Genomic DNA, 13,239 nt, shown 5'->3' with positions numbered 1-13,239 from the left:
CAAGGACAATAAGAAAACACAAAAGAAGACATTGTAACCAAAAGAGCATTAGATTTTTTTCTTGCTATTTTAAGAATTATACAGAACTTCAAGACATAATGAGTTTTTGAAGACCAGAATGGAACATGGAAGGGAAAATTGAAGGAAGAAGCATTAAAACAAATCAGATTGAAAGGGAATATTTAGTTGGTATCAGAGGATTGATTGTTTCTTCCTAGCATAGGGAACTCTGTAGTCCAAAAACTATATTGAAACTGAATTATACCCTTGATTAGGGTTTGAAAGAAATCATCATTATTCCTAACATCCTCATTAAAACAAAATTCATCATCAGCATTATAAATAACAGCTTCATGGTCAAAATCATGAAAGTTTATTAAAGTGTTAATTTTATCCCAGGTACTGTGCTGAAAGTGTTGCATTCATTATCTCATTTTTTCTGATACTGTGGGGGAGGTTCTCTTGTTAGCTTTATTTACAGATGAGAAAACAGAGGCTTAAAAGGTTTAATTAACTTATCCTAAGGCCTCAGAGGTACTCAGTGGCAGAGATTAGGCTCAAAATTGGATTTTCTGTCCCCCAACCTATACTCTTAGTCATTAATCATAAAAATAATAATCTGGAAAGAATATGAAACCTAAATTACTGATTTTAAGGTCTCTAGTTTGGAGTTTGCCATGAAGCAATATAAAATTTTGTGTTATGGCCAAAATAATTTTCTGCCCGTATGAATAATTCAGGAGTATGTAATTTATCTTTGCAATCTCCTACTCAGTTTCCAGTAGAGGTTAAACTGCTACAATAGAACATTTGACCATTATTATTTCAGAGGGCTACATTTTTCAAGGAACATGATTTACAACAAGGCAAAGTTCCTTTGATATTAAACCAGTATTTTTTAAAGCCTTTGCTTGTCTTTTTTACCCCCTCTCCCAGGAAAAATTGGATGTAGGAGTGAGAAAAGAAGTCGATGGCATGGGAACCTCTGAAATAAAATATGGAGACTCAGTGTGTTATATACAGCACATCAGTACAGGCTTGTGGCTAACTTACCAGTCTGTGGATGTGAAATCGGTGAGAATGGGATCCATACAACGCAAGGTAAGCATGTACAGAAACACTGTCTATGGTGGTCATTCTTAATAACTGAAAAACACAAATGCAAGACCCAAACCAGTAGCAGCACTTTCAGCCACTTGCTGTGTTATTTACAAGCTAGAGGCCCAGTCCCACCCTGGTAAACTCTCTGGGTTTTGTACGGTGAGCAGTATTAGATGTTGCTTTCTTGTTGTTGTTTAGTTGCTCAGTCCTGTTTGACTTTTTTCGACGCCATGTACTGTATGGCCTGCCAGGCTCCTTTGTCCGTAGGATTGTCCTATGGACAGAATACTGAAGTGGGTTGCCATTTCCTCCTCCAGTAGACCACGTTTTGTCAGAACTCTCCACTTTGATCCATCGCTTTTGGGTGTCCCTGCATGGGGCGTGGCTCATAGCTTCATTGAGTTACAGAAGCCCCTTCACCACCACAAGGCTGTGAACCATGAAAGGTTGAAATTTTAGTTTTCTTGTGTTTTTCATTATCATGCCCAATCACATTTATCTCAGCTTGCTGTCATTTCATCTATTCTGGCTGTTCATCTCAGTATGACTTCTTATTGTGAATTTTCACTCCTCTTTCACTGAAGAAATATTTTCTTTCTAGTTCATTAAATTCTCTTTTTATGCCTTCTTGCATCCGGTAGACAATTAAAATAGTTTATATACTTAAATAATATTCTGCTATTTCATTTTATCTGACTTTAATAAAGCAGATATGATTTGCTAAATTTTAAAGGGAGATAAAAATCATATTTTAGTGTCTTTTACTTCATTGATAAATAAGTTAATAGACATCACAATATTTAAGAATCCTTATATTCATAGACTAAACCCAGTTTGGCCTAGTTTATTATTCTGCTTAAATCTTATTGGTTTCTACTTATATTTTATTTTAGAACTTACCTAGAATTGCCACATATATTCATTTGATAAATTTATGTATTAATTTTTCTTTGTTTATGGATATTGAAATTTGAAATTCATACAATTTTCAAATTTCATGAAGTAGTCTTTCCTTTGTTTTTTTCAACCATTAGAAAATGTAGACCATTCATAGGTGACTGTGTAAAGACAGGCAGCAGTCATTGCTCACTTACTAAGTCTACTATTAAAAGAGTATGTTCTCTTTGAAGGTTCATTAGAGCTCACTTGTGAAATTGTCTAGTCCTATGATCTTTTAAATATTGGATCTTAAATTTCCTTTCCAATCTCTGTTAAATAAGTTGATATCATCATATTTTCTACGTCAAGGAGATTCCTTTTGATGATTTTTAATTTGCTAGAAAGTCATCCATGTCCTCTGGGATAGTCAGTTATGTTCTTAAAAAAAAAAAATTGGAGGCGGGCATTAAGTTTCATACAGCATTGATTTATTATATTTTATAATTTTAATGTCTTTTGTATCTTATATCATATTTCCTGTGTTTCTTTCTTTCAATTTTATCTTTGGCCTGCTTTGTGAGAGGTTAATTTCTTTCATTTATCTTCTTTTATTCATCCTTACCTACTATATCATTTTCTTTCTAGTTCATTAAATTCTCTTTTTATCTTAATTCCTCTTTTCAATTTTGTTTTTGTTTTTTAGAGTCTAAAAATGAGTAATACATTGCTTCATTATGGTCATTTTTTTTTTTTTGTCAGTGAATTCATTTAAGGCTTTGGGATTGACTTTGGGACTTCCCTGATGGTCCAGTGGTTAAGACTCCCAGTTTCCATTGTAGGGGACAAAGGTTCAATCTCTGGTAGAAGACATCACAATATTTAAGAATCCTTATATTCATAGACTAAACCCAGTTTGGTTTAGTCTAAGATCTCAGGTGTTCTGTGGAGGGGCAAAAGGAAAAAAAAAAAAAAAACTTTAAATAGAAAAAAAGACTTTGTGTCTCTATCTCATTGATTTTGGTATAGGGAAAATTATCTTTACATTGCTTTTTAAATAATTTGTGATATTAGTTCTAGTTGCTAATTTTAGTTCAGTTTATCTGGTTAAATGTTCTGAAGACATCTTGCTGTTGGTGTTGAGTGAAGGGAGTTAGACGCAAATGGTTCCATTTACATGTCAGTACGCAAGTGATCTTTGCTGTTCAAAGTCCAGAAGATGGGAAATACCTTGGGGAACAGGGACAGGAAGTGAGCACTAGGGGAGGTTTCAAGGTGCCTTAACCTTCTCTTTCTTGATTGGATGTTACACAGTTGTTTCACTTTGTAAAATTCATTCTGCTGTTCAATTATCTCTTTATGTTGTATATTCAGAAATATAAAGCCTAACAAAAGAAATAATACAATAAAATACATTTTTTAAAAGGACTGAGATACCTTAGAAGTGTTGCTCAGTGCTTATAAATTAACCCTGCTGTGTTCAGAATCACTGTATAACTGGTATCCCATGTAATGTTTTCCTTTGCTTCTTTTGTTCAGAGTTTGCTTAAACTGTGGATGAATTATTGAATATAGATATGTGAAAGCACTCTAATATTTGTTTTTCAAATCAATACATTTATTGATTTGTGCTTTAAACAACAACAGATTCATCTTTAAAGCAACAGCGGAATAAATATATTGAATGATGGATTTGTACATATTACTTTACCTGAGCATGACTGTGTATAGCCTTTTTCACCTGTCTTTAGGCTCTGTTTATTGTCATGGTTCATCATTTTGAGTGCACATCTTCCTAACACCCATTTGAAAAAAGGATGTTTGGAGTAATGGAGTTATTTTTCCTTTCATGCAGGCTATTATGCATCATGAAGGACACATGGATGATGGCCTAAATTTATCCAGATCTCAGCATGAAGAATCACGGACAGCACGTGTCATCCGGAGCACAGTCTTTCTTTTTAATAGATTTATTAGGTACATCTTCCTTCTTTGTTGTGATTGCTTGATATTTTATTTCAATTTTGTTTTCAGATTACAAATAAACAATTCTAAAACATATTATGTTGGTAAATCTCATACAGTTTGGCAATTCTGCTGAACACATTAGGAAATGCTAGTTAGATGATTTTGTGTTTTTCTTTTTAAAATTGGAATATAGTTGATTTACAATGTGTTAGTTTCAGGTATACAGCAAAGTGACTTAGTTATACATATTCATATATCCATGCTTTTTCAAATTCTGTTCCCTTATAGATTATTTTAGAATATTGAGTATATTTCCTTTAAATGATTTTTAAAGAAATGACTGTGGTTTTAGGAACTGTATGTGCAACTTATAATTGTTAGCTGTATGTGAGAATTATTCTATAACATACCTTTGTGCTAGCTCTTTCACACTGAGAGTGGTACTTCCTAGCTACTTTGTGAATTTTGAACTTTTTTTTTAGGTGATTCTTGTAATAAGTAAGTTTTACCACGTAATAATGGAAACAATTGCATATCTACAAAACTAAGTCTAACTTGTGTCCAAAGTGTTTTCTGGAAACCTTTTACCAATATATATTCTGGTTGGTGATAGGTATTATATCTATCTTTACACTTGCCAATTTAAAGATGGGACAAACTGATATATATGTGTATATGCTCTTCCCAGGTGGCACAGGTGGTAAAGAACTCACCTGCTGATGCAGGAGACATACAGGTTTGGTCCCTGGATCAGAAAGATCCTTGGAGGAGGAAATGGCAAGACATTCCAGTTCTTAGGTGGAGCATCCCCTTGGACAGAGGAGCCTGGAGGGCTGCAGTCCATAGGATCGCAGAGTCAGACATGACTGAAGCAACTGAACATGCAAACTGGCATGTATATATTTACAGTATATACATATTTATTTGTTACTGTTTAGTCACTCAGTCATGTCCAACTCTTTAAGACCCCATGGACTGCAGCCCACCAGGCTCCTCTATCCATGGAATTTCCCAGGCAAGAATACTGGAGTGGGGTGCCATTTCCTTCTCCACATATTTATTTATAATGATATTTAGTTTTTTAAAATTTGCACATCAGTGTGAATTTTTTAAAAACCAATGAGTATTTCTCATGTTTTTTGGTCAGGTTTCTTCTTTTATTTTTTCTTTGTGATTTGCCCTGTTATTTGATAATATTTATATTAGGCCATTATGAGCTTTTTCTATGTTAGAGATATTAATTTCCTATATAAGTTGTAAATATTTCCACATTTTTTGGTTTGGAAAAGATCTTAAAGTGTTTTTTCCATTGTGGTTGGCTCAATAAATCATGTCTTGGTTTTATAGCATATAAAAGACCTTTACCACCTAAGATTATATGAATGTTAATTATTCTCTGCTTCTTTTATAAACCATTGCACTGTGTTTGCATTTCTGTGCATACTTTCATGAAATCAGAGCATGTGCACAGCATTCAGCTTCATCATATCCTTAGTATTTATGGCAATTCTCTGTCTCATATAAATCCTAACCCTTTTCAGATGGAGTAATGCTTGCTGGAGTAGACATCATCAGATTCTTATTTTTTATAGAAATATTTTAACTGTGAAATTGAAACTTATTTAGGATAAATTCAACTTAGACTTTTTCCGTCTTGTCCTTTCCATAATTCTTCTTTCAGTCCAGTTCAGATTAGTCGCTCAGTCTTGTCCAACTCTTTGCGATCCCATGAACCGCAGCACACCAGGCCTCCCTGTCCATCACCAACTCCCGGAGTCCTCCCAAACCCATGTCCATTGAGTAGGTAATGCCATCCAACCACCTCACCCTCTGTCGTCCCCTTCCCTTCCTGCCCCCAATCTTTCCCAGCTTCAGGGTCTTTTCAAATGATCAGCTCTTCGCATCAGGTGGGCAAAGTATTGGAGTTTCAGCTTCAACATCAGTCCTTCCAATGAACATCCAGGACTGATCTCCTTTAGGATGGACTGGCTGGATCTCCTTGCAGTCCAAGGGACTCTCAAAGAGTCTTCTCCAACACTGCAGTTTAAAAGCATCAATTCTTCAGCGCTCAGCTTTCTTTATAGTCCAACTCTCACATCCATACATGACCACTGGGAAAACCATAGCCTTGACTAGATGGACCTCTGTTGGTAAAGTAATGTCTCTACTTTTTAATATGCTGTCTAGGGTGGTCATAATTTTCCTTCCAAGGAGTAAACGTCTTTTAATTTCATTGCTGCAGTTACCATCTGCAGTGATTTTGGGGCCCAGAAAAATAAAGTCAGCCACTGTTTCCACTGTTTCCCCATCTATTTGCCATGAAATGATGGTACTGGATGCCATGATCTTTGTTTTCTGAATGTTGAGCTTTAATCCAACATTTTCACTCTCCTCTTTCACTTTCATCAAGAGCCTCTTTAGTTCTTCCCTTTCTGCCATAAGGGTGGTGTCATCTGCATATCTGAGGTTATTGATATTTCTCCCAGCAATCTTGATGCCAGCTTGTGCTTCCTCCAGCCCAGCATTTCTCATGATGTACTCTGCATATAAGTTAAATAAGCAGGGTGACAATATACAGCCTTGATGTACTCCTTTTCCTATTTGGAACCAGTCTGTTGTTCCATGTGCAGTTCTAACTGTTGCTTCCTGACCTGCATACAGATTTCTCAAGAGGCAGGTCAGGTGGTCTGGTATTCCCCTCTCTATCCTACTGCTTAATCAGTTCTATTGAGGAAAATAATCATAAATTTTTAAAATAGCCTATTTTCTGTGTAGTCTATCCATCAGTACTGACTTCTTCAACTATAGAAGTTTTTATTACAATGTGACTTTTGTGGTATTTTCAGAGGCACTGTTGACATTCCATTTGGCAAGAAAGAGCTAGCTTAATAACAGAAAAAAATTATTTGTTTTAAAGTATATCTTCTCAGAAAGATATTATATCAGTGTTTAGACTTAATGTAGTGATGCTATGCCTTAAGTGACATTTTCTATGTTCATCAAGATACGATAATTCACCTTGGATGTGATTGACTCTCACACATTTGCTCTGTGCTCAAGAGTACTCATATTTTTTTTTTTTAAAGAACCTGTGATTTGGAAGATTAGTTTTAGAATCTTATTTCTTGCTTAATTTGATTAGAGAACCAAACATGGGAAATTTGGGTTCTGTGGCAAAAGTACTTAATAAGTATTTGCTGCTTCATAATAAAATTCAATTTTTATTTGGGTTATTTGATTGAAATTCATTCATTATACTTCTGTTGATAAAATGGGTTAGTTATATAACCCATATTTAACTTTAGATAGCTCTCTATATCCAAGGATTTTGCATCTATATATTCAACCAACCATGGATCAAAAATATTAGGAAAAAAATTCCAGAGTGTTTAAAGAAGCAAAACTTGAATTTGAAGCATGATGGCTACTATTTGTGTAGCATTTATATTGTATTTACAACTATTTACATAGTATTACGTAGGTAATTTAGAGATGATTTAAAGTATACAGAAGACTATTAGTAGGTTATATGAAAGTGAAATTTCACTTGTATGTGGAATCTTTTTTTTTTAAGATACAAATATACTTAATATCCAAATAGAAATAGATCCATAGACATAGAAACAAACTTATGACTACCAAAAGTGAAAGAGGACAGGAGCAGTTAATTAGGAGTTTGGGATTAACATAACCACACTACTCTACTTAAAATAGTTAATGAAGTAGGACCTACGGGATAGTTCAGGGGACTATACTCAATATTTTTTAGTAATAATTATATGCGTGTGTGTGTGTGTGCGTGCATGCACACACATGCTCAGTCTCTTAGTCGTGTCCAAGTCTTTGTGACCGCATGGACTGTAGCCCACTAGGCTCCTCTGTCCATTGGAATCTCCAGTCAAGAATACTGAAGCAGGTAGCCATTTCCTTCTCTAGGGGATCTTCCCAATGCAGGGATTGAACCTGGGTCTCCTGCATTGCAGGCAGATTCTTATCTTCTGAGCCACCAGGAAACCCACACTATACCATTGTTATAAAAGGGACTTGAGCATAAATTTTGATATCTGAGGAAGGTCCTGGAACTGAGGGAGGGATAATCATTTTAAAAGATTATCTGATTCCCATTCTGATCTGCAGTCTTTCTTTTTTCTGCTTCCCTTGGGTTTAATTTGCTCTTCTTTCTTTGGTTTCAGAAGATGAAGGCTGATATCATTAGTTTGAGACCTTTTCTGTGTCCTTTAGTGCTTAAATATCTGTCCTTACTGTCCCCTGTCACTTTTTGCTGTGCTGTGTTTCTCTTTTAATTGCTTCTTTGACCAATAGGTTGTTGAGTATTCAAATATTTGTGTTGCGCTTAGCTGCCCAGTCGTGTCTGACTCTTTGTGACCCCGTGGACTGTAGCCCGCCAGCCCCCTCTGTCCACGGGGATTCTCCAGGCAGGAATACTGCAGTGGGTGGCCATGCCCTCCTCTTCCATGTATTTGGGGTTTTCCAAAGATCCTGTTACTGATTTCTAATTTAATATCTTTGAGGTCAGAAAACATACTTAAAAGACTGAATGCCTTTAAATTTATCCAGATGTGACTTATGGCCCAGAAAGTTCCATAAAGCAAAACTTGAATTTGCTGCAAGCTGGGAGGTATTCACTTCGTATTTACATTGTAATGTCTATCATAAGTAATCTAGAGGTGGTTTAGGTACACTGGAGGATGTGCATAGGTTGATGCAGAGGCAGGCATTACTACTCCAAGTCACCCTGAAAAAATGATATCCCTCACTGTTACTGAACCATGAACAGTGTTATAGCTCAGTCTAAGAATGGATCCCTCTTTTGTTAGCTTTATAACCAAGATCATGCAAATCAACTCAGTCACAAGTCCTTTCAGACATTTTCATAATGTTTGCCGTTAGTTGCTCTCTGAGGAAATGTTCGATCTTGCTAAGTATTCTGTGTGCACTGGGAAATAAATGTTCCATGTGCCCATTCTCCTTTTATTGAGTAGAGTACTGACAAGTGTCCATTTGATCTAGTTGGCTAATAGTGTTGTTTAGGTTGTCTGTTTCCTTACTGATTTTCAGTCTGTATGTTCTATTCATTATTGAGAGAAGGGTATTGAAATTTCTGATTATAATTGGATCTTTCTACTTCTCCCTGGCAGTTCTGGTTTTTTTCTTCATGTATTTTTAAGCTCTGTTGTTAGATTTATAAAAATTTAGGATATAATAAACTGGCCCCCTTATTATGAAATTGCCTTTTTAAAATCCCTGGTATTTCCTATGACATCAAATTTGTATGATGTTAATATTGAACTCCTGCTTTCTTGCTTTTCTTGGTGTTAGCATTGTATGTTTTTAAAAGAACTTTTACTTTTAACTTATTTGCATCTTTAAAGGTCATTTCTTTCATGCAGTATTTAGTTAAGTCTTGAATTATTGTCCACTTTGACAATCACTTCCTTTTAACTGTAAAATTTAGTCCATTTATATTTGTATGATTATTGATGTACAGTTTTGTCTGCCACCTTATTATTCCTTTTGGATTTGTCCAATGTGATCTTTCTGCCTTCTTTTGTGTTGTTTGAATATTTTCTGCAATTCTATCATGATCTTGTTTTTGTTGGCTTATTAGTTATAATTGTTTTGTCATTTTCATGGTTGCTTAATATTTTTAGCATCTGTCATTAACTTGTAATTTCAAGTCATTTTATCTCTATGAATAATATAAGAACATTTCAATAGAATACTTCTCTCCCAGTCTTTGTCATGTTTTTGTCATACATTGGCTTTTATTGATATTATAAACCCCAAACTACATTCTTATAATTTTTATTTAAGGTTAGATTTTTAAAAGAGATTTAAATACACACAAAACATTTAACATTTTGTTCCCAGAGTTATCATTTCAGTTGTTTTTGTCTTCATTATTTTATTGAGGATTTGCATTTCCTTTAGGTAGTTTATGTTTATTCCCAAAGTTCTTGTTACATTTCTTATGGTGCAGTTCAGTTGGAGATCAGCACTTTTGGCCACTGTACTTACTTCTGAAATGTTCTTATTTTACCTTTATTTTAAGTGATTTTTTTCCCCTGGGTATAATATTCTCAGCTGAGTTTTTTTGGTTCATTGATTTTTATTTTTACTGATGATTATCTTATATGCTTTATATATCTGGTCATTTTTGTTTGGTTGTCAGACATTGTAAATTTGTTGGGTACTGTATATTTTTGTCTTCCTGTCAGTGTTTTTAAGATTTTTCTGGGAGGCAGTTAAGTTACTCAGTCAAATTTGATTCTTCTGGAATTTGCTTTTTGAATTTTTAGGGTGGGAGCAGAGCAGGGTTGAACCTAGGGCTGGTTATTCTCTGCTATTGAAGCAAGCCTACCTGTATCCTCAATTTGGTGCCCCATGAATTGTGAGGACTTCTAGTCTGGCTGATGGAAGGAGGTTGACTTCAGAACCTGTGTAAGGGTTGACTACTGTCCCCTCTAATCATTTTGGGGGGTTCTGTTCCCTGCTGGAGGCAGTTTTCTCATGTGTACATGCTGATCAATAGTCGGCTGAATATTTTTAAGGGATCCTCTTTAGTCCTCTAGAGTCTACTGTTGTAAAGCTGTCTCCTCTCTGGTACTGTGTCCTGCAAACTCTAGCGCCCTTGGTATTCCAGACTCTCAGCAGTGTCTGCTCAACTCAGCGAGTCTTCTGTGCCTCACTTGGGTTCCCTTCCCTTCCTACATCATAGCTGAGAAATTCTAAGGCAAACTGGAGCAAATGTACAGCTCACCTTGGTTGTTACCCTTCCTATCCTTTGTATCTTGATGTTCAGTGTCTTGAAATATGTTCTTCCCCAGATATTTTGTCTGGTATTATTTGTGGGGTGGAAGGAGGGAAGAATTGTTTCAGAAGGGAGTAAATGCTGTCCCTGTTCACTTTATCTTGTCCAGAAGTAATTCAAAAGTTGACACATGTAATTCTTACTTCAGGATGAGATTCCATGTTTCCTCTGGCAAATGTAGTCTAATATTTTCTACTTCTATATTTATATTTATTTTCCTTTTGATTTCTCACCACAGACCTATCACTAAGCTACTGTCTTTTCCTGAGTTACCCAGCATCTCCTTTTAAAATCTGTCTACTGTGATCATGTAACAGGTGCCACGGATGAACTTAATGAGGCAGTCCCACCCCCCCTTTTTTTTTTACAATTACCTAACCTTAATTGTGTCCTCGTTTTTTAAAAAAATAAAATCTAATTTAGCTTTATTTTTCCCTCTTCTCTCTGGAATACTTACCTGCTGGTTATATTGTTCATCATATCTATATATGTGTATCTGTATATATAGGTTTATTTATGTGTTTGTTAATATTACTGAATTATTTGAATTCCTGAATTTAAATAGCTTTAATGTAGCCTGATATAATTTCATATAGCTTCTTTAATATCCCTTAGAAACTGAAAAATTTTACATGATTATAGAAATTGTAAAGAGTGTGTTAAGTAACATAATTTGATACTTCTGTCACATCCATAAAATCACTAAAAGTATTTAAAACCTCAATCTTTGCAATATTCAGGTATTTTTCAATGTAATTTTTTAGATACTGATTTTATTAATATAGATTCATATACTATTAAAAGCCATATTTAAAATATGTAAACTCAGACTTTTTTTATTTCATAGAGTGAAAGTCAAAATCTATTTTGACTTTAAAAATAAAAATATACATTTTATTATACATTTATACATTTGTATTTTTCTTATGTAGTTTATTTTCTGTGACCATTCTGGTCTCTGTCACCAAGGTTAGGGTAGTGGTCGTGGAGTGTGGGTGTATGTGTTTGCATTTGTTTCTGTGTATAGGGGAATGTATTTTATTCTTCTGGACTATTTTTTTTAAGTGTATTAATTCCCTGTAGTTATATATTAATAAATATATTCTTGAAGTAAATGAGACAAGGGATAAATCTGTTTGTAGTATGGTTTAATCTTTAAGTTATGAAAAGTAGGGGAAGAATTCATACCTTTAATTTTTGTTTTGACATAGTGTGATTCTATTACCTTTGGTTTCCCCTAGTTTTTTTTTTTTTTTTTTTTTTTCATTTTTTTTGTCCTTGATAAATTAAGATGAAAAATGTCCTCATATTGGATAGAAGTTCTAAAACTTTGCATCATTAACAGTTTTAAGAGTCTTGGACAGCATTTTCTGACAAGAAGTTTCTCCTAGAAAGCAATTAAATGATTACATTTTTTCTAGCAGATATATTCAAGCTAATAATCTAAAAACTGACATTTGCTTTTATTTCCTTTTAAGTTTGAAAATGTAGCTATTATATTTGAGTTATTTTTGAATTTTATTTACATTTGTGGATGAGATTTGAATTTGACTTTGTTATATTTATCATTCAGCTAGAATTAATGGGTTAAAATGTTTAAAATAGCAATATTTCGTTGTATATAAGTGTTCGTTTTAAGAAGGGAGAAATAATTTTCTGCTGCCAAGTCATTTCTGTTGCTTTTTGAGCATAGAAAGAATTTACAGAGATAACAAGATGAGGTAATAGATGAATTTAATTGGTATATCTGACTTGGAAGTTCAGATAGAAACTTTAGGATAGTCATGCAGTTTAACTATTTCAGCTGTTTGTAAGGTTGAAGTCAAATATTCCAAAATTATTAGTAATATTTAGGGTAAATGACGATATATTTAAAATTATGTTTTTGAGCATCATAAATTCAAATTTTTCATTTAAAACATTTTTTTTTCTTTTTTCTTTTTTTAAGGAGCTCATGATCTGAGTCATAGTTAGTTCCAGATGTTGTTTTTACTGACTGTATAGAGCTTCTCCATCTTTGGTTACAAAGATGCTCCTTGTTACAAAATTCAGGCTTAAATTGAAGAAAAGTAGGGAAAACTGCTGGGTCATTCAGGTATGACCTAAATCACATCCCTTATGATTATACAGTGGAGGTGATGAACAGGTTCAAGGGATTAGATCTGGTAGACAGAATGTCTGAAGAACTGTGAACAGGGGTTCCTAACCTTGTACAGGAGGCAGTGACCAAAATCATCTCAAAGAAAAAGAAACCCAAGAAGGCAACGTGGTTGTCTGAGGAGGCTTCACAAATAGTTGAGCAATGAAGAGAAGCCAAAGACAAGTAAGAAAAGGAAAGATATACCCATTTGAATGCAGAGTTTCAGAGGACAGCAAGGAAAGATAAGAAGTCCTTCTTAAGTGAACAGTGCAAAGAAATAGAGGAAAACAATACAATGGGAAAGACTAGAGACCTCGTCAAG

The 13,239-nt window shown here is 34.4% G+C and overlaps 1 protein-coding gene across 5 annotated transcripts in view; it reads left to right on the top strand.

Moving 5' to 3' along the window:
- The window catches only part of RYR2 (ryanodine receptor 2), an 803,099-nt gene that overhangs the window by 389,112 nt on the left and 400,748 nt on the right, over nucleotides 1-13,239 (top strand). For all 5 annotated transcript variants that reach the window (XM_070471032.1, XM_070471028.1, XM_070471029.1 and 2 more), the window contains 2 exons: nucleotides 937-1,101; nucleotides 3,833-3,954. In XM_070471032.1, the coding sequence (XP_070327133.1) occupies nucleotides 937-1,101; nucleotides 3,833-3,954 (287 nt within the window). The remainder of the gene's footprint in view (nucleotides 1-936; nucleotides 1,102-3,832; nucleotides 3,955-13,239) is intronic.

The sequence above is a fragment of the Odocoileus virginianus genome, chromosome 7 (genome assembly GCF_023699985.2).
Source record: "Odocoileus virginianus isolate 20LAN1187 ecotype Illinois chromosome 7, Ovbor_1.2, whole genome shotgun sequence".
Classification (NCBI taxonomy): domain Eukaryota; kingdom Metazoa; phylum Chordata; class Mammalia; order Artiodactyla; family Cervidae; genus Odocoileus; species Odocoileus virginianus.
The sequence above is the reverse complement of the archived record's forward strand: the minus strand, read 5'-3'. Positions and strand labels throughout refer to the sequence as shown.